Source organism: Mustela lutreola, chromosome 4 (assembly GCF_030435805.1).
Source record: "Mustela lutreola isolate mMusLut2 chromosome 4, mMusLut2.pri, whole genome shotgun sequence".
NCBI lineage: Eukaryota > Metazoa > Chordata > Mammalia > Carnivora > Mustelidae > Mustela > Mustela lutreola.
The window spans coordinates 15789474-15810422 of NC_081293.1; the positions used below are offsets into that span (position 1 = coordinate 15789474).

The following is a 20949-nucleotide window of genomic DNA, read 5'->3' on the forward strand; positions in this document are numbered from 1 at the left end:
GAAAAAAAAAATAGATGGTATTTTGATTGGGATTGCATTAAATGTGTAGATTGCATTAGGTAGCGTAGACATTTTCACAATATTTGTTATTCCAATTCATGAGCATGGAACATTTTTCCAATTCTTTGTGTCTTCCTTAATTTCTTTCATGAGTACTTTATAGTTTTCTGTTTATTTTATTTATTTTAAAGTTTATTCTTTGCCTCCTTGGTATAGTTTTCTGTTTATTTTATTTATTTTAAAGTTTATTCTTTGCCTCCTTGGTTACATTTATTCCTAAGTATCTTATTGTTTTGGTTACATTTGTAAATGGGGTCAACTCCTTAGTTTCTCTTTCTTCTGTCTTGCTATTAGTGTAGAGAAATGCAACTGATTTCTGTATGTTGATTTTATACCCTGACATTTTACTTGATTCCTGTACAAGTTCTAGCAGTTTTGGAGTGGAGTCTTTTGGGTTTTCCACATAAAGTATCATATCATCTTCAAAGAGTGTGAGTTTGACTTCTTTGCTGACTTGGATGCCTTTAATTTCTTTCTGTTGTCTGATTGCTGAGGCTAGGACTTCTAGTACTATGTTGAATAGCAGTGGTGATAGTGGACATCACTGCCGTGTTCCTGATCGTAGGAGAAAAACTCTCAATTTTTCCCCATTGAGAATGATATTTGCTGTGGGTTTTTCATAGATGACTTTGATGATATTGAGGAATATATCCTCTATCACTACACTTTGAAGAGTTTTGATCCAGAAAGGATGCTGTACTTTGTCAAATGCTTTTTCAGCTTCTGTTGAGAGTATCCTATGGTTCTTGTTCTTTAATTAATGTATTGTATCACATCGGTTGATTTGTGGATGTTGAACCAACCGTGCAACCCAGGAATAAACTCCACTTGGGTCGTGGTGAATAATCCTTTTAATGTACTGTAGGATCCTATTGGCAAGTATTTTGGTGAGAATTTTTGCATCTGTGTTCATCAAGGATATTGGTCTGCAATTCTTTTTTTTAATCGGGTCTTTGTCTGCTTTTGGGATCAAGGTAATGGATCATAAAATGAGGTTGGCAGTTTTCTTCCATTTCTGTTTTTTGGAACAGTTTCAGGAGAATAGGTATTAATTCTTCTTTAAATTTTTGGTAGAATTCCCCTGGGAAGCCGTCTGGCCCTGGACTCTTGTTTGTTGGGAGATGTTTGATGACTGCTTCAATCTCCTTACTGGTTATGGGTCTGTTCAGGTTTTCTATTTCTTCCTGGTTCAGTGTTGGTAGTTTATATGTCTCTAGGAATGCATCCATTTCTTCCAGATTGTCAAATTTTCTGGTGTACAGTTGCTCATAAATGTTCTTATAATTGTTTGTATTTCTTTGGTGTTCATTGTGATCTCTCCTCTGTCATTCATGATTTTATTTATTTGGGTCCTTTCTCTTTTCTTTTTGATAAGTCTGGCCAGGGGTTTATCAAATCTTATTAATTCTTTCAAAGACCCAGCTCCTAGTTTTGTTGATTTGTTCTGTTGTTCTTTTGGTTTCTATTTCATTGATTATTGCTCTCATCTTTATTATTTCTCTTCTCCTGCTGGGTTTAGGCTTTCTTTTTCCAGCTCCTTTAGGTGTAGGGTTAGGTTGTGTACTTGGGACCTTTCTTGTTTCCTTTTTTTTTTTTTTTTTTAAGATTTTATTTATTTATTTGTCAGAGATAGAGAGAGAGCACACAAATGGGCAGAGTGGCAGGCAGAGGCGGGGAGAGAAGCAGGCTCCCTGCTGAGCAAGCAGCCCAATGTGGGACTCAACCCCAGGACCCTGAGGTCACTACCCGAGCTAAAGGCAGCGGCCCAACTGACCGAGCCACCCAGGCATCCCCCTTTCTTGTTTCTTAAGAAAGGCTTATATGGCTATATATTTTCCTCTCAGGACTGCCTTTGCTGTGTCCCTCAGATTTTGAACAGTTGTGTTTTCATTATCATTTGTTTCCATGAATTTTTTAAGTTCTTTTTAAATTTCCTGGTTGACTCATTCATTCTTTAGTAGGATGCTCTTTAGCCTCCATGTATTTGAGTTCTTTCCAACTTTCCTCTTATGATTGAGTTCTGGCTTCAGAGCATTGTGTTCTGAAAATATGCAGGGAATGATCCCAGTCTTTTGGTACTGGTTGAGACCTGATTTGTGACCCAGGATGTGATCTCTTCTGGAGAATGTTCCATGTGCACTAGAGAAGAATGTATATTCTGTTGCTTTGGGATGGAATGTTCTAAATATATCTGTGATGTCCATCTGGTCCAGTTATCTTTAAGGCCTTTATTTCCTTGTTGATCTTTTGCTTGGATGATCTGTCCATTTCAGTGAGGGGGTGTTAAAGTCCCCTACTGTTACTGTATTATTGTTGATGTGTTTCTTTGATTTTGTTATTGGTTTATATAGTTGGCTACTCCCATGTTAGGGGCATAGATATTTAAAATCGTTAGATCTTCTTGTTGGACAGACCCTTTGAGTATGATATAGTCTCCTTCCTCATCTCTTATTATAGTCTTTGGCTTAAAATCGAATTGATCTGATATAAGGACTGCCACCCCAGCTTTCTTTTGATGTCCATTAGCATGGTAAATTGTTTTCCACCCATTCACTTTAAATCTGGAGGTGTCTTTGGGTCTAAAATGAGTTACTTGTAGGCAGCATATTGATGGGTCTTGTTTTTTTAATCCATTCTGATACCCTTTATCTTTTGATTGGGACATTTAGCCCAATTACATTCAGGGTAGCTATTGAAAAATATGAATTTAGTGCCATTGTATTGCCTGTGGGTTAAGCCTCTGCCTTCAGCTCGGGTCATGATCGAGTGCTGCATGGGATCGAGTCCTGCATTGGGCTCTCTGCAGGAGGGGGGGGCCTGCTTCCTCCTCTCTCTCTGCCTGTCTTTCTGCCTTGTGATCTCTGTCAAGTAAATAAATAAAATCTTTAAAATAAAAAGGTGACTGTTACTGTATATTGTCTCTATTCCTTTATGGTCTACTACTTTTAGGCTCTCTCTTTGCTTAGAGGATCCTTTTCAATATTTCTTGTAGGGCTGGTTTGGTGTTTGCAAATTCTTTTAATTTTTGTTTGTCCTGGAAGCTTTTTATCTCTTCTTCTATTTTCAATGACAGCCCAGCTGGATATAGTATTCTTGGCTGCATATTTTTCTCATTTAGTGCTCTGAATATATCATGCCAGTTCTTTCTGGCCTGATAGAAAGTGGCTAAGTCGACTGCCAATCTAATATTTCTACCATTGTATGTTACAGACTTCTTGTCCATAACTGCTTTCAGGATTTTCTCTTTGTCACTAAGATTAGTAAGTTTTACTATTAGATAATGGAGTGTGAACCTATTTTTATTGATTTTGAGGGGGGTTCTCTGTGCCTCCTAGATTTTGATGCTTGTTCCCTTTGCCATATAAGGGAAATTTTCTATTATAATTTGCTCCAATATACCTTCTGCCCCTCTTTCTCTTTTTTCTTCTGGAACCCCAATTATTCTAATATTGTCTCATTGAGAGAGAATTCTCCCCTCGTGGTCCAGTAGTTATTTGTCTCTCTTTTGCTCAGCTTCTTTATTTCCTGTCACTTGGTCTTCTATATCACTAATTCTCTTTTCTGCCTCATTTATCCTAGCAGTAAGAGCCTCCATTCTTGATTGCACCTCATTAATTCCTTTTTGATTTCAGCTTGGTTAGATTTTAGTTCTTTTATTTCTCCAGAAAGGGGTTTTATTTCTCCAGACAGAGTTTGTCTAATATCATCCATGCCTTTTTCGAGCCCAGCTAGCATCTTGAGAATTGTCATTCTGAACTCTGGATCTGCCATATTACCAGTGTCTGTATTGATTAGGTCCCTAGTCATTGGTACTGTCTCTTGTTTTTTTTTTTTTTTTTTTTTTTTTTGTGGTAAGTTTTTCTGCCTTGTCATTTTTATCCAGATAAAAATATATGAATGAGAAAATAAAATACTAAAAGGGTGGCAAAGACCCCAGAAAAATGTACGCTAATCAAATCAGAGGAGACCCCAAACAGGGGAGAGGGGGGTAAAAAAATTAATATATATGTATATTAGACTGGTGAATAGAACAGAGCCACCCACTGGATTTTGGATGTATTTTGGTCTCTTAGAATAAACTACCTCTCAAAATTTTAAAGAAATAGCGTATATATATACAAAAATAAGGGTAAACATGATGAAAGGATGGAATATGACTGTAAAGAATAAAATTTTTTAAAAATTCTAAAAAAGGAATTGATAAGATAAGTTGGTTGGAAAAAGAAAGAAAAAAAAAAGGTTGGTGGGGGATGTGCTCTGGCTGGAGACTAGTACAAAGCCCTTTGCTAGATTTAGGGTATATTTTGATCTATTAGAAGATACTGTATCCCAAAATTTTTTAGGAAGAAAAAAACCCCCCTATATATATATACAAAAAATAAGTTAAACACAATGAAGGATAAAATATGACTGTAATAATGAAAGTTTAAAAAGATTTTTTTTTCGGAAAGGTATTATTAAGACAAACTAGTTGAAACACATTGAAAGAGGAAAGAGGAAACATTAAAAAAAATTAGGATAAGAAAAAAAAATTTAAAAATTAAATTTAACTTTGTAAGACTAAAGGATCATGGGGAAAAGCCATGAATTCCATGCATTATTTTCCCCTATCTCTGGACTTCCACTGTTCTTCTTGAGCAGTGATCTTGGTCTTGCCTCGATGTTCTTTCTGATCTTCTGGGGGAGGAGCCTGTTGTAGTGATTTGTAGTGGTTCTCAGATGTCTTTATCAGAGGTGGAATTGCATCGCCCTTGCCAGGGTCCAGGCTAAGTAATCTCCTTGGGTTCACTCTTGGTAGCTTTTATTCCCTGAACACTTTCTGTAGAGCTCTGAGGACAGGAGTGAAAATGGCAGCCTCCCAGTCAACAGCCTGGAGGAGCTAAGAGCTTGGTGCCCCACTCCTCAGTGTGCCCTTAGAGAAAAGGGGTCAATTACTCCCATCTCCCTGGTCTCCAGTCACACTCCGAGCTCACCCGGCCTGTGATCAGGCATTTCTGTCTCTGACACACAACCCCTTTTGGAGTCTCCAAACCCAGCAGATTCTTGCCTCCAGAGGAGGAAGGTGAGTCTCCCCGGATCTGCCACATGTGGGATCCCTGCTCAAAGAGCAGTGCCCTGACTGTGCCATGGATCACAGTTTAAGGTAACCCTGAGCTGAGACCTCACTCCTTGTCTCTGTCTCTGCACCTGGCTTCCCCGCTCTGATACCTGCGAGCTCTGCTACACTTAGACACCCTCAATCCTTCTGTGACTCCATGGGGTCCTGAGACCACACTGTCTCTGCAAGGACTCCACACTGTCCCTGCGAGGACTCCATACGGCACTTAGCCACTGGAGTGACATCCTTCCCCAGAGCAGACTTCTAATCATTCTGATTTTGTGCTCTACTGCTCCACAGCTTGCTGGGAGCCAGCCCCTCTCCCATGGTCTCTCTTCCTGTTGCCTTGGATTCACTTCTCCACATGTCCTACCTTTCAGAAAGCGGTCGATTTTCTGTTCCTAGAATAGCGTCTCCTCTTCTCTTCGATCTCCTGTTGAGTTTGTAGGTATTCAGAATTGTTTGGTAACTATCTCGCTGAGCTCCTGAGATCTGATGTCATTTCAATCTGCTCCTCCTCCACCATCTTGCTTCTCTCCCATTCCTTGGCCTCTTATTTTGAAATGTAATTGGTTTTTATATATTCTGGATATGAGTCCTTTTTTAGACATATGATTTGCACAAATTTCTTCCAATCCATGGCTCATCTTTCTATTTTCTTCATGATGTCTTTTGAAGAGAAAAAAATTTTAATCTTGAGGACATCCAATTTGTCAATCTTTTTTCTTTAATGAATTATTTTTTTGTAGAATATCTAAGAAATAGTAAACCAAAATCACAAAGATTTTCTTTGATGTTCTGTTTAGAAATTTTATAGTTTTAACTTTTATATTTACGTCCATGACCCATTTTTAAGTTCATTTTTCCTTTATGGTGTGAGGTAGGGGCTTGATTGAATATGTATATGTAACTGTCCCGTCATTTGTTGGCAAGACTATCCCCTCCCTAGCAAGTTGCCTTCACACTTAACTTAAAACGTGGGGGTTTATTTTGGAATTCTCTCTTCTACTCCATTAACCTGTATATCTATTCTAGTGCCAGTCCATGCTGTCTTGATAACTTCTGGCATTATAGAAACTTTTGAAATCTGATAGTATAAGTCCTCTGACTTTATCCTATTATTTTGAAGTTTTTTGACTTTCATACATCCTTTGTGCTGCCACATACATTTTAGGATCAGCTTTTCAGTCCCTACAAATAATCCAGCTGGAATTTTGGTAGAGATTGAACTGAATCTATAGATCAGTTTAAAGACACTGGTTAGGTCCTGTGGGGAATGCACACATTCACAGATAACATTTATCTAGCACTATTAAAGTGTAAAGACTGCTTTAAAGTTTTTGCACTTAATTCCTTGGAAGGAGATGAGAAAGCAATAACCATCTGTAAAAATGGGATATGCATGTACACTGGGATGTTACCACATTCTTCATTCTTTACCCCTCATTAAAAGAAGGTAGTTGAGGGGCATCTGGGTGGCTCAGTTGGTTAAGTGGCCAACTCTTGATTTCAGCTCAGATCACAATCTCAGGGTCCTGAGATCAAGTGCTGCATTGGGCTCCATGCTCAGTGGGGAGTCTGCTTGAAGATATTCTCTCTCCCTCTCCCTCTCTGTCTCTTGTAAAGAAGTATTTTTTTTAAAATAGAAGGGAGTTCTTTTATATCTTGAGCAGCAGGGCATCAGATCATTGGAAGGCAGTGGTGTATTTCTCTCTGTTGTTTTGTGCATCTTCGCAGGGAAAGATGAGCCACCACCCCTCCCTCTGACACAGCATACATGTTTGGAGCAGAGGCTGCAGCTGCGGTTGGGTGGTTAAGAGTGTCTGGCTGAAGGATGTTCTCATCTGTGCAGGTTGGCTTTGTATAGACTTGTGTAGAGCCCTCTGGGCTTCACAAACACTTCCTGGGCAAACTGATTTACTAACCTTTGCCCAGAAAACAGACTTTGGGCCAAGGCACACCCTCATTATCTGGCCTGTTCAGGATCCTGCATTAGGAAAAACAAAAACAAAAACAAAAACCACTCCTGAAACAAGTGATGTTCAACTTGGAGATCGAGCCATTCCAGTCCCATTGGCAGTTTCTCCCGCTTCAAGGAAAAAACAGCAAACACAAAGAAGGCTGAGTCAGCCCCTACACTGCCTTTCTGCAGGAGTAAGACAGGGAACTTAAGGTGATTCTGGCTCTCCTTTCCCACCTGTGCACCTGCTGTGTAAGTGACAGATCCTTGTTACTCTTCTTTGGCCTCCTCATCTACTATTGGGTTTAGGGTTTGGAGACCACCATGACTGGTATTTCCCCAGGTCATGATGATTTGTGTACTCATTTCACTGCTTGTAAGACAAAGAAGCTGATTCCTAGGTTCCACCTTAAGGCCATTAATTGAACCCATTTTTAAAAGGATCTTGGGTGTTGCTTATACACAGTAATGTTAGCAAAGACCTGATCTAGGTCAACACACTTACCTCTAAAGTGTTTGCATGCCCTTTATCTAAAGTCACTATCAGCCAGAGCTGTGTTTGCAACAGTCTTGGGGACAGGAAAGCAATTTGTTTATTCCTTCGGGTGTTCTAAGCAAATCGTCTCTGAATCAAGTTAGAACTTTAAAAAAAGCAGGCAACCTAGACCTTGATAGCTTAACTTCCCCATATGGAAATGACTACAATCAATTATCTCTCAGGGTTACACCCTTGGTTTTTCTCAAGGGTCTGTGTAAGAAATAATGACTTCAGCGTTGCCAACCATCAGCAAAATTAGTGTGGAAGATAATTTTCAATTCCAGGAGCACGGTCCCTCTATGAGAATTGCTTTGGTGCTTTTAGAGGGTAGGCCTGGCTCTACTTTTTGGAAGCACTGGGGGTTCCGAGTACACTGGCCACATTAAGTGGTAGTTTTTTTGCTTGCAGTCTAGGACTGTAAAATAGCACCTACAATGACAGAAATGTTGGGAGAGCAGGCCCTTAGAGTCCTTGATACAATGCCTGGCACAGAGCCAGACCTGGTGGAAATTCAGCCTATAATGACTGTTACTAATTTAGACTGGGAAACCTTGCCTGTCTAGTGACAGTTATATGTGGCCATTTTTTTTCTTTTTTTTTTTTTTTCACAGTGAGACTTCTAGTGGCCCGTTTTCTTTTTTCCTCATCTGCTGAGAAATTTGGATCATCACAGGTTAGCCTGAGTTTGGAGTCCTGATATTTTCTTTTCCTCTAAGGTTTTTGTCCAGTTGTTTATAGATCATGACCTTCTCTGATAAGAATCTGCAAGTGTCTTTTTGAAGTAGGTAGAACATTAGTATAAATGGCTGAAGATTGACCTCAGAGGCCCTCTTCCCCATCTCCTGGGCTCTTGTTAGGAGTAGAGCAAGAAAAAGAGGGTAAAGAAGAACTAAAAAGTATAGTTGGTCATACAGGAGCTAAGCAGATTATCAGGCAAGCAGATTATCTGTCCAAGGATGGGTCCTGTAATCACAGTTCTCTTTTGCTACTTCCGGTGGGCTGTTAGAGTTGGCACAGGCCTTAGGGCATCCAGAAATCCTCCTTGGTATAAGGCACTAGAGAGTCCTTGCTTAAACCCCATTCCCTGCCATCAAGAGTTTCCTTTCTCTACCCAAATTGCTTTCCGGTTAACACTGCTGTGTGAGCGTGTAGAGGTATGGGATTTCACACAGAATCACAGAATTTTGCAGCTGCATGGGACTTGAAATGGTCTAATCCAGCCCTTCACTTCTTACAGATGAGGGGCCTGGAGGCTTGAGAGGTTAGGTAGTGACATCATTGAGGTCTCATGGGTAGCACATTAAGGAATGGCGGTTGCAAACATGGTAGTCCTTTTCCAGGGCACCCCCTGATCCACAAGGAATTCAGAATTATCTCCTCTGCCAGACGGTGGATTTTCAAATAAAATAAAATAAATTGATGGGTTAAACTATATCCTGCCTTATAGTAAATGGTATTACTCCAGATGGTATTCTAGTCTGTATGCTCAAGTTCCTGCTCCAAATTAGAGATTAACCAAATAGTAATAATTACCACAGAAGTCTGACATAATCAGCACTATTAAAGGCAAGCCATTTTTTCCACTTTGAATGTGTAGGCAGGTGTTTTATAAAACTCAGCTAAATAAGCAAATTGTTTACTTTCCATAGAGTTCAATGCCAGCCAGAATGTAGACTTTTAATATGTGCATTTTGAATATGTGAAAAAGAACAAAATAGGCTGTACTTTTTTTAACATAGCAGGGTAGAAAGATGGGTGGAAAACAGCCACTGTGGAGCTCAGCAGCGGCCAGGGGGTGGGGGCGGTGTCCCTGCAACACATCTGGCCCCACAGGCTCAGGCACAGCGGGATGTTGGGCTGTGGGCTTGGGGCCAGCTACCTAGTCACTGTCCTTTATGAAGTCACCTGTTACAACAAAGCCCACAGTTTGCTTTAAAAGTTTGTAATCAATAGCCTCCTCTTCACAATGATTTACATGTTTATTGTCTGTTCGTATGTAGGCACTGGTCTTCCATTTTGCTCATGATCTGAGATACTTTTCCTTCTTCTGTAGACAGACTCCAGTGTAAATGACTTTGATTAAGCTATGTCCATGTTGGGGGTTGGTTCGCATAGGAGCCCACATCTGTGATCAGCTCTGATCCCTTTTCCTGGCCCTGTGCGTAGGGCTTGACTGTGAACCGTCATGGGTACTGGAGTAAGAAGAAATGAAAGAGAGGAGGAAGTGACTTTCCCATGCAAAGCAGAGGCTCCCTTGTCCTTGAGACTGGGTGGTCCCCCGGGCTCGCACTGCTACAAAACCAGACCTTTGAAGGGCTGTGAAGTGGCCTTTGATTCTGGCTCCCTGCATTACTTGACACGTTCGGCATTCATTGTGAGATGAGCGAGTGCCTGCGTTATGATGGTACTGTTTCTTAGCAGTGTTTTTGCTCATGGTTTCTAGACCACAGCCCTGCTGCTTGGGACCTTGGTGTATCTTCCATCCACCTCGTATGACAGTTTGTGTAACACAGTTACCCTCCTATACCTGTCCTTGGAAAGAACAGGCACGGGGCGGGGGGGGCTTTTACCAGCGTGCCAACCTGTACTGACAAACTTTCTCTTTTGTGAATGGCCCTGGGACCACCTCTGTTCAGAGTGTTACTGCTCATTGTTGTTGTTTCTAGGATTACCGTATGTAGTGATGTGCTGCACCATTTTCAAAATATCATATGATCATTCACCCTAATCACGTCCTATGAGGTAGTTACAACAGTGGAGTGCTGAATGTTTAGAGAGCCTGCCACCTTCCCAAGACCATAGAATGCTGAAACAGGATTTGAATCCAGTCAGCCTTACCCCAGTATCTCCACACTCTGAGCCAGTACTTCATGTGACTATATTATAGGCATTGTTTTTCTGGATGATTTTTTTTCTCTTGGCTGCATTGGTTTGTTTCCGTGTAAGTTTATTTCATTCTTTTAATGGCTACATATGATTCAGTATTTTATTTAACTACTTTCTTATTTAGGTTATTTAGGTTGCTTTCTATTGTTTTGTTCTTTGAGGTTACAAATAATGTTGAGATCCTGAATACATATACTCTTAAGTACATATACTTGTAAGGTATGAGAGTTTCTGTAGGCTAGCTTCCTATGTGCATATTAAATTTGAAAAAATATTGCCAAAGCTGCCTTTCAAAAGAATTTTGTTCACCAGTAGTCTGTGAGAAAGCCTTTTTCCTCACATTAGTCTTCTCTTTATCTTTGCCAGTTTAGTGAGGAAAGATTTTTTTTTCCTAAATTGTGTTTCCCTGATTCCTGGTGGAGTTGAGCTAATTCTTTATTTTTTGGGTCTTCTACGTGTCCTCTGGAAATTGCTTTTTGCCCATATTGCCACTTACTTTTTATTAGAGATTATCTTTATATATTCTGGATAATAATCTTTTTTGTGGCCTGCATGGCAAGTATTATTTTCCCCGCTACTCTTCCTTTAACTTTTCTAAGTCTAGACATTTTTATGTATGTGCAGAGTCATTATCTGTCTTCATTGTTTCTAGATTTTTGCCTTGTTTAGGAAAGCACTCCTATCCTGAGTGTACTAAATTATCTCCTATAAATCCTTCTAATACTTCTACATTTTTGTTTCTGTATTTAGCTCTGTACCTTTCTAGAATTCTTTTTTTGTAGGTTATGAATTAGGAATCTAGCTTTACCTTTCTCTGTATGGAGAATCCATTGTCCTTACTGTTAGTGGAATAATCCATTTTGCAACTCACTGGAAATGCCTTCTTTATCATAAACTAAATTTCTTGTGTAGAGCTGTGTGACTGGCTTTTCTTGTGTAGAGCTGTGTGACTGGCTTTTCTTGTGTAGAGCTGTGTGACTGGCTTTCCTAAGTTATGTGTTTCACGACTTATGTTCTAATTCTGTACCAGTATTAAAGCACTTGAATTATTTGAGCCTTAGAATAACTTTTTTATGTCAGGGAGGGAAAACCCCCCTTAGTTGATGCTGTTTTTTGTGCATTTTTCTTTTTCCGTATGAACTTACAGAATCAGGTTGTCAAGGTCTGTAGACGAAACTCCTATGAGTATTGTGATTGGAAATGCATTGCATTAATAGGTTCATTTTAGATAAATTGGCATCTTTAAATATTTAGTTTCCTCATCCAGAAATATTATATGCCTGTTAGCCTTTTTTGTCCATCAGTTAAATTCTATAGTTTTCTTTATGTAGATCTTGCATTGAAGGGTTTGTTTGTTGGTATTAGAAATGGAGTCTTGTTTTCCCATGACACTGACGGAATTTGTTTTGCTAGTCTGTAGAAAGTTTTGAGGTTTTATATGTTTATTTTTTATCTAGCTGTTTGAACTCTTTCATTAATGACCTGCATGTTTATTTCTTCTTGCCTTATCACATTGGCTAGGACTAAAACAATGTAAAAAAGCTTTGGTGAAAACGTAATTCATTGTCTTGGTGCTCTTTGTTGAGAATGCAGCTAATGTTGTGCCACTAAATACAATAGATACATTGTATCAGTTTGAAGATCTGTCTTCCTACTCCCAGTTTACTGGGGAGTGTGCTTTTCACTGTAGACTACACAAACTTCCTGTAAAGGTGCCTTAATTCTTTCACTTACATTTTCCTTGAGAATCCCGAGATTGTCCTAACTGGCTGGGAACTCTCAGCATTAACATCCCAGCTGGACTACAGTGCTTTAGAACTTACAGTGACTTCTTTCTCCTTTCACTCACATTTGACCCTGGATGGCCTAGAGGAAGGAGCTACTTTACATGACATTGCCTAGGCTTCCTTCATCCCCTAGGGAAGAAAAATTAAATAATAGTGTGTGGAGCAAAACAAGAGCACCACTTCTAGAATTTTCCAGTTGTCACCATTGAACAGATTTCATTCCTGGCTTCTATTTTCAAATACCTTCAGTTTTTTTCCACTTGAGTGCCTTGAGTAACCAACTACCATCTTACACTCTTGTTGCTAAGTGGCTTTTGTAGTTTCTCCTGGAGGGTGTGAGAAAGGAGTCACTACCTGGCCTCTGATTTCCTGTTGAGATTTTATGCAAACATAGAGGGTGCTGCTACTTCTGGCTCTCGGCACTGCCATAGCACGTGGTTCATGCAAAAGAAATATTTCACTCTTGGTTGATAAAATGATTTCATTGTGGAGTATACTAGAAAATTTTTAGGTAGTGAAGATTTTTTGCTAAGCTATAAATGAAAAGATTTCATTTTGTCAGGCATGCATTTGGACCATGACTCTAATGTGACTTGGCACCTGTCTAGAGAATTGTCCCTGTGTCCGGTGACATTTTGCTTTGGGGAAGTCAACACCTGCTGTGATGGCATCTGTCATATTTAGGAATGTGAAAAGCTCATGAATAATTCAAGGCCATCTCAGTAAAATGCCTTCTTTAGAAAACACTTAATAGAAGACTTTGGCAAAATACTGTTATAAGCAACACAGGAATTTGGGGTTCTCCTAAGGTGAAAGCTGTGAATGATGTCCTTTACTTTGGTTTTTCCCATCTTGATGCACGTTTTTAGCAAGACCCCGCTAAATATGAGAATCCCCAGGTCCAGAAAAGAGGCTGGGAGCTGTGACAAGGTGCAAACTAAAGAGTCCCTCCCTCTTCTCTTGCAGGCAGGTGACAAACATTACCACCCCAGCTGTGCACGATGCAGCAGATGCAACCAGATGTTCACCGAAGGAGAGGAAATGTATCTTCAAGGTAAGGTGTCTCCGGAATTCATAAGTTCTTCTCATCTGGGGAAGGAAAACCTTGCTTTGTTCATTTGTTTGTTTGTTTTTAGAGAGGAGGCATTTCATTAGCTGCAAGGCTCCCCAGATCCAAAATGAGCGTGGCCAAAAGTTACCTCATCAGTTAGTATTAGTCAGCCAAGCAGTTGACATGCTGGCCATGAGCCCCTGAGTCTGTTTAACAAAGGAATGCGTTGCTTCTGGAGTGAATGCATAGGAATTGATGTTTGGTCCCATGGAAGTGAGGCAAGAGTGAAAATTAGCAACACCTCCTCCCAGCCTTCCCCAGGAGGTGTGGGAAACAAGACGAAAGAAAAAGCATTTCTAGATGTTACTTTGTCTTTGCTCCTTTCACTACCCCGCGAGAAGGATTTTTCGATGCCTCCAGCCTGCTCTGATGCAAGCTTTCAGGAAGAATATCATCTCATATTTGGTGAATTGCATCATAGATGTATTTCATCCCCTTAAGATGACATAGCTCTCATACTGAAAGAAAGATAGCAGGAGGGTGAGAGAGAACATTTCCAGAGTCCCTGAAAGAGAAGTGGAGAAGTTTCTGGTGGCAAAGAAATACTCATTACCAGAGGGCCATCAGATTTGGGGGACTGATGGGTGGGAGGGGCAGAGGGTGAGAATCTTAAGCAGGCTCCCTGCCAAAAACCGGGCTCCATCTCACAATGCTGAGTTCATGACCCAAGCCAAAATCAGGAGTTGGATGCTTAACCGACTGAGCCACCCAGGTGCCCCCAGATTTTTTCAAGTTGAAAATCATTTTGAGAAATTTTCCTAGTGTACAACCATGACTAGTTTTTATCTCCCCTAAAATGCTGACGTTTCTCAGCGAGAAGCTCGGGGGAGGATTCTCTTCCAGTCAAACAGCACCATCTGCACAAACATTTTACTATTTTTAGCCGGAGAAAGAGTCATTAAATTGACAAGGGCTTATCAGTAAAATTACCGAGAGCCATGGAAGCTGGTGCTCATTCAGTTTGGTAATTACCAGGTCTCATCTGCCTTCGCGCTCATTTCTTTGTCTCTCTGCACTTAACACTACGTGTATTTTTAATGAATGGTTCCTTTGCTCTCTATTTTGTTTTTATACAATGAAGAAAGTCAACGAACATGATTCTTGAATATTAAAGCAAAGTCTTAATCTACTCTCTGAAAAATGCTGCCTCTATGAGAAATTGACAATCCAAATATCACTTACTTTTAAATGATCAGTCTGGAAAATTCTGATGAAAAAAGTCACTGAATTTTAAAGGACCCAATAAAGACAAGTGACAGGCCCCCAAACCCATAGTCTCACGTGGACTTTTTATGACACAGTCTCTGAGGGCAGGCTGTGAGTCTCCATAGCCACAGGCAGGTGTCACTTTGCATTTTCAGCATGGAATCGATATTTATTCGTCATTTGGTCTCCAGGCTTTGTTTTAGATTTAGTGTATCTATGCTAGTACTCATAAACAAAGACACAAGAGTGTGTGGCAACCCCGTGTCTGCTGGGAACTGAGACTCAAAGGCTCTCAGTGCGGCCCTGCACGTTCACATGCTTCTGGAACCTGAATAGAGAGTGATTTCAAGCTGTGCGCCAATGAGAACATATTCATACTACAAATAAACAACTGTCCGTTAAGATGGGCTGCCCTCAGAATTCCGGGGGTGGTTGTAAATGGCTTCTAGAGTTGGGCTTCAGTGCCCTTTGCCTACCCTTTCGACATGTCCTTGAAGAAAGAGTAGTTCATCTTCCTCAGCATCTGACATGTTCCCCACGTCACAGTCCTTGTGCATCTGACCTACGGAGAATAATGTGACCCTGTGAGCAAACCTAGTGATCTGGTCAAGGGTTCCAACTCAGTAAAACCTTCAGAGTGAATGCTACTCCTGGGCCACCCACATTAAGAGGATTTCCTGTGCTTTGTAGCCAGCCTCAGAGTAAACACTAATGCTAAAAGGACTATGTGTCTGTCTGGTTTGTTTGTTTCATCCCCCCCCTTTTTTCCCCTCCCCCTTTATTTATTTATTTATTTATTGGCTCTGGGTTAAGCAAGATAGGATGACTGTTAAGTAGGGATTAAAGTATTATTCTGATAGGAAAGGTATTATCCTTATCATGAATATTATTTTATCTATTTTAGATCAGTGGTGTAAAATAATTCAAGAGTTTTTAAATTGGTAAATTTTCAAGTATACACAGGTGGTTGCTTGAAGAGGTAAAGACTTAACAGGTCTGATGTTCCTCCTGAGACTTAGTAAATTCATATCATTTACTCGCTGCTTTCAACTTAGTAACTTCACTTGCTCAAGTCTTATCCAGTGCTCCTACGGCTCTTCTGCCCATAACCATATTTGAGCGTCTCCTTCCACGAACATAGGACTTACATACAGGTCCGACCCACAGCTGTATAAATGACATACATATCTAGGCATACGAAGTCATACTGGAGGACTTGAATTCTTACAAGAGCATTCTATAGGATTTAAGTGTTGTGCTTAGTTCTAGGATGCGTGCACCATTCCAAGGAAGGGCTTCATTCTCAGAGAAGGTGAGGTATTGACTCAGGGACAGAAAATGACACTTAGTAATTTCACTCACTTGAGAGTGGAGACTTTTGTTGTTCTTATTGTTCTTAATTAAAGGGTTAAAAGTTAAAGAAGACTTCTGCATTTATAACATAACTTTTGACCTTTCTACGAGTTGGCTTAATTTTCCATATCTTTGTAGATGACCGTGTGTAATTGGATCAATAAAAAATTCAGTGAGTTTTGCTTCTGGGTATGGACTGTCTGACTCTATTTCCCTCATCTAAATTGCTTGGTTGTTTTGATGTTCTATAAACATGGTTTATGGCTTCTGTTTAAATTAAATACAGCTGTGACTTTTAAAGGATAATAATATGGTCCAAAATGACAGCAACAACACTCAGTCAAGAATCAAACATCTCTTGTGTCAGAACACTCTTGTGCCTGTTAGTGGTCTCTGTGGTCTAGAATTATGACCTTTCTAGAGCGAGCTCAGGCTGGGTGAGGAAAACTCACCTGGTGGTTAGAGTTGCCATAATTCACTTGGTCCCAGGGCTCTCACACTCTCCTCTGATAGAGAAGAATATGAACTGTTCTCAGAAGTTCTGGCTAATAGGACTATGTCTTCTTTCTATTTCCTTTAACTCTTTGCGGGCATCATGTCTTTCCAGGTTCCACCGTTTGGCATCCCGACTGTAAGCAATCGACCAAGACTGAGGAAAAGCTGCGGGTAAGGAAACGATGAGAGCTGTGGTGCCAGGTGCATTTGCTGGCCCTCTGTGTCATTGCCACTAATTCTCAGGGCTGGAGTTTGGGGGAAATTACTTTATCATGGCTTTCTTTTTTTTTTTTTTTTTCCTGAAGAGCAGATCAAGTTCAAAGACCATTTGGCCAGGGAAGGAGGTTCCCTTCCCTCCAATGTTAAATTGATTGTGGTTTTTGTTCCCATGCTTGTATTGGAGAAAGTAAGCCTTGCCTCACTAGTCAGGTTCATAGGAAAGCATTCAAGGAACAGTCAAAACATACAGATGAGAAGAAATTATTCATCAAGTTCTAAGTCAGATATCTGGTGGCCTACCAGACTTTTTTGTACTTAGTCCATAATGTACTACCCCAACCCAAACTCTGCATCCATGGTACATTTTACTGACCTCTTAAATCCAAATCCACTGAGTAGCCTCTGTCTCCACAAGCTAATGGTTTGTCAGATAAAACCCTTGGGGAAAACAATGATGTTCCCAAAAGTGTCAGTGTGAATAAGCATCTTGGTAACGTAACTCTTAGGTAACATCAAAATGTTTCAGTAACTGTCCTTGAACACTAAGTGCTCCGACAAAAGGATAGACCCTATTCACCTCTCACTTCTAAAACCTTCTCCTGGTCTTATTCAGCCCTGACAACACCTCCAGATGACATTATTTTATATGTTTCAGAAGCAAAGAGCTGCACACGCTTATAAGTCAGTATCATTATCTGTATCCTAATCAGATGCCCCTGGTTTTTCCCTTGGACTGTGAAATATTTTCTGAGCAGTAATCACACTGGATCCCAGTCCATAGGCTCCCAGGCTCTTGGTTTAGCTGACTTACTGATACCCCTGGAAAAACTATAATTGGCTGTGTTCCCCTTGGCATCTCAGAGAAAAGAAAGACCTAAAGTTACTTGGGAAGCCAAACTCTGGAGTGTGGTATCAGGTCTTCTTAAGCTGCCATTAGTAGGTGTAAGCAGCTCTGCATTGTAACCCCATCGGCATCATACTTCTATGGAAAAGAAAAAAAAAAACCCTCATTCTCATAATAATGGAGTAAAAACAAGACAAACTGAAAAGGAATTTGTCCACCAGTATCAGGTGGACACATAACAGCTTCAACTTGAACATGTGTGTATAACCCTCAAGTCCACCCACCAGGCAGGTGCACACTGGAACAGTCACCCGTGTTGGGCACCAGAGTCTGAGATTTTTGAGGAACTATGGATGCTTTGGAAGTGGGTTATCTTTCTAAAATCCCAGAACATTAAAGATAGTAGTTATTGTCACTTTTATCACAAGAATGTAAAATTCATAGCGTAGCTTGGGAATGCTTCCCAGAAAACACCCAACTAACTAGTGGTTTGTACTCTCTCTACTGTGTTGCTGTCAGTTTTTTTGAATATTCATTTTCACTTCATCTATGATGAAGTCTTTTGGGAGACGAGGAGAAGAATGCTAATGAGACCAGACTGCATGGAATGTATGTCTTTTCTCTGTAAGAATCGCTTGAGTTTGCAGATAGTGTGACTAAAATGATATTTTAAAAAGAAAGGAAAAAACCACTCTTGATTGCATCTTGATAGAACTCTCTGGATAAGCTTGTGAAAACAATGAGTGAAATACTTCTCCTCTTTCTGGCCAAGAAGAGCTGTTAATTTTTCTTCCTTTAGTCAAGTTTTCCAGAAAATTCCAAGACTTTTCTCCTAAAGCCAACATTCAGCCACTTGGGAAGTCAGTCCAACCCTCAGCTTGCTCACGTTTGGGAAGAGAAGGAGTGCATAGGACAGAGCACTCCAGCGGGGAAGAGGTCCCAGTGCCCTGAGTAGGGTGTGTGCTGACATTGGTGGGGTTTAAAGGGGAATCGTTTTTTGAATAAGGGAATGAATGTTGTGCTCTCTTAAGGGTGTGTCTACAGATCACAGACCTTGAGCCAAGATTTCCAAGCCTTTCATGGGGTACCACATCAGTGCAGTTACCATAGCAAAATGAAAATGTTTTAAGAATTTTTCTGCAACCCTACTGAGTAATCTACATTCTTGGTATTTAAGAACTCACAGACCATTTATAATGATAGATTCTTAAAGACATCTCTCAATGGCTTCACTGGCTTCTTACTCTTCATATATGAAACTGTCTAACTGGAAATAAATAGAAGGGAATCATGGGGGGTTAGAATGTAGGTAAATAAACTGTAACTTGAAGACCAGTAAGTATGCTGTTTACACATGGGGCCTTGAACATAAGAACACACACGCGCACACGCACACACACACACACACACACACACACACAAACTATAAAGCGATGCCCCTTGACAGTTACTATCAACTTCATTTTCCCAAAGGTTTCGTTTTGTTTTGTTTTGTTTTGTTTGTATAGTGTTTCTAAACTGAGGATATTTCTTTGTTCATTTCTTCCCTTTTTTCATGTTTTATGGCAGCTGCCAAACACGCATCGTTCTTCATCCAATTTCTTTTATCCCAAAAGTCTGGTTCGACGCACAGGACGGTCTCCGTCTCTGCAGGTTGGCGCTGTGTCTAGGCTGAGGCTTCGAGCCGCTGTCCTGGCCCCAGGCTTCTGTCGCTTGTCCTCTCCGTGCTGCTTTTCCCCCATAACTTCTCTGGCTCCCGCAGAAGCAGATGCTTTTTCTCACCCCACGGAGTGCATCTCACGTTCTGGCTGTTCATTATGTTCATTCAAGTGAGCCCTGTAGAAGCTCCCCTTTTGGTCCTGTATTTACACATTTCTTCATTGAACCAATATTTGCCAGGCACCCAGCAGTAGTGAGTGCTAGGCTGGATAGCAGGGAAGACCGGTAAATAATAGATAAATAATTATGAAATGGTGTAGAAACCTATCACGTAGGTCCAGGAACCTCAGATGAGAGAAAGGGTCTCAGGGGGCACTTCCTGGGGAAAGTGATCTTGGCGTTGAATGGTGGAGGTCGTTTGAGATGAGCACCCATGGAGATGATGAGGAAGGCTTGGGACTGGTGAGGAGAAGAGCACTAGCCCACCAGGGGGACACAGTGCTTGGGAAGGGACTGGTTCGGCTCAAGAAACCAATAGTGAAATGAGAAAGGAAATGAGAGGGACCAGGCACCTACTGTGCAGAGGCCAGGAGATTTAAACATACTCTGATGTGCTCTCCCTAAGAATCCCTGTGAGGTAGCTGTCCTTGGCCCCATTTTACAAATGAGAGACTGAGACCCATCATGGTTAAGTAATTTGCCCAGAGTTAGCCCGCCAGTAAGTGGAGGAGTGAAGATAGTAAGAGAGGTCTCTGAGTTACGTTCTTTCCACTACAGCACAGAGGAATTTAGGAAGACAGGAGGGGAGCCCTGCATACTGGCTCCATCTGATGTGTCTGAGAAAGAGAGCAGCCTGACCTGCAGGACTGTCCCGAAGCCAGGAGAGGGCTCGGCCAGCTCGCCAGATGACCAGTGAAGCAGGAAGGAGCCTGGGCTCTCAAGCGCCTACTTGACCTTCTTTAGGGGTCTCACAGAATCCGTTGAAACCTGTTAAATTATAATAACTATCCACAGTCCTATCATAGCCCAGAGGAAACCCATTTTTTAGCTCTGCTCATAATTCGAGGTTATAGCATAACACTTCAGTCTGGGCTCTGTGCCTTCACCTTTTGTCCGTGCCTGCCAGGACCGCGCCACGGCTGAGGACAGTTGCTGACTGTACTTTTATTATGACTTCACCTTCTTTCTTTAAATGGTTTGGAAGAGAGTTAGAGGCAGATACATTCAGAGTGGAAAGACACCTTTTAGACATCACGCCCCTAAGTTTCTTCATCCAGAGGATGAGATCAGCCCACGGTGCTCCCCAGACATCAGCAGCGAGACTTAATTGCAGACTCCGGGCCTGCGGTGCATTGGGTTGGCCCACAGTACTGGGTCACACTCCCGACTTGTGTTGGTCATTCTGATCTTCGTTCTGTCCTAAAGCTCATTCAGCCCCAGTGGTGGAGATTTTACACGCAGTGAAATTAGAGTCTCCTGAATCCAGTGGAAGAGTGGAAGCTGGTCCCCACCGCAGAGGAGTGCTGCTCAGAATTAGAGTCGCTGTTCGGCAAGCAGTGGCTTTTTCAGTAGTTTGGGGGTCCTTTCTCCAAAGTATTCCTTATAACTCCAATAGCATTCTCTTTTGTTAGCCTGAGGCTGTAGCCAACTGATGCATTTTCATGACTTGAACAAAAAATACCATCATCAAGTGTGAGATTCTTGGGTTTGCTTCAGACCCTTAAGTTTCAAAG

General features: G+C 41.0%; 1 protein-coding gene across 10 annotated transcripts in view; it reads left to right on the forward strand.

Moving 5' to 3' along the window:
- Nucleotides 1-20949, forward strand: part of ABLIM1 (actin binding LIM protein 1) — a 299492-nt gene that overhangs the window by 229685 nt on the left and 48858 nt on the right. For 9 of the 10 annotated variants that reach the window (XM_059173096.1, XM_059173099.1, XM_059173093.1 and 6 more), the window contains exons 7-9: nt 13296-13383; nt 16607-16665; nt 19127-19210. In XM_059173096.1, the coding sequence (XP_059029079.1) occupies nt 13296-13383; nt 16607-16665; nt 19127-19210 (231 nt within the window). The remainder of the gene's footprint in view (nt 1-13295; nt 13384-16606; nt 16666-19126; nt 19211-20949) is intronic. The other variant, XM_059173097.1, reaches the window with a different exon arrangement.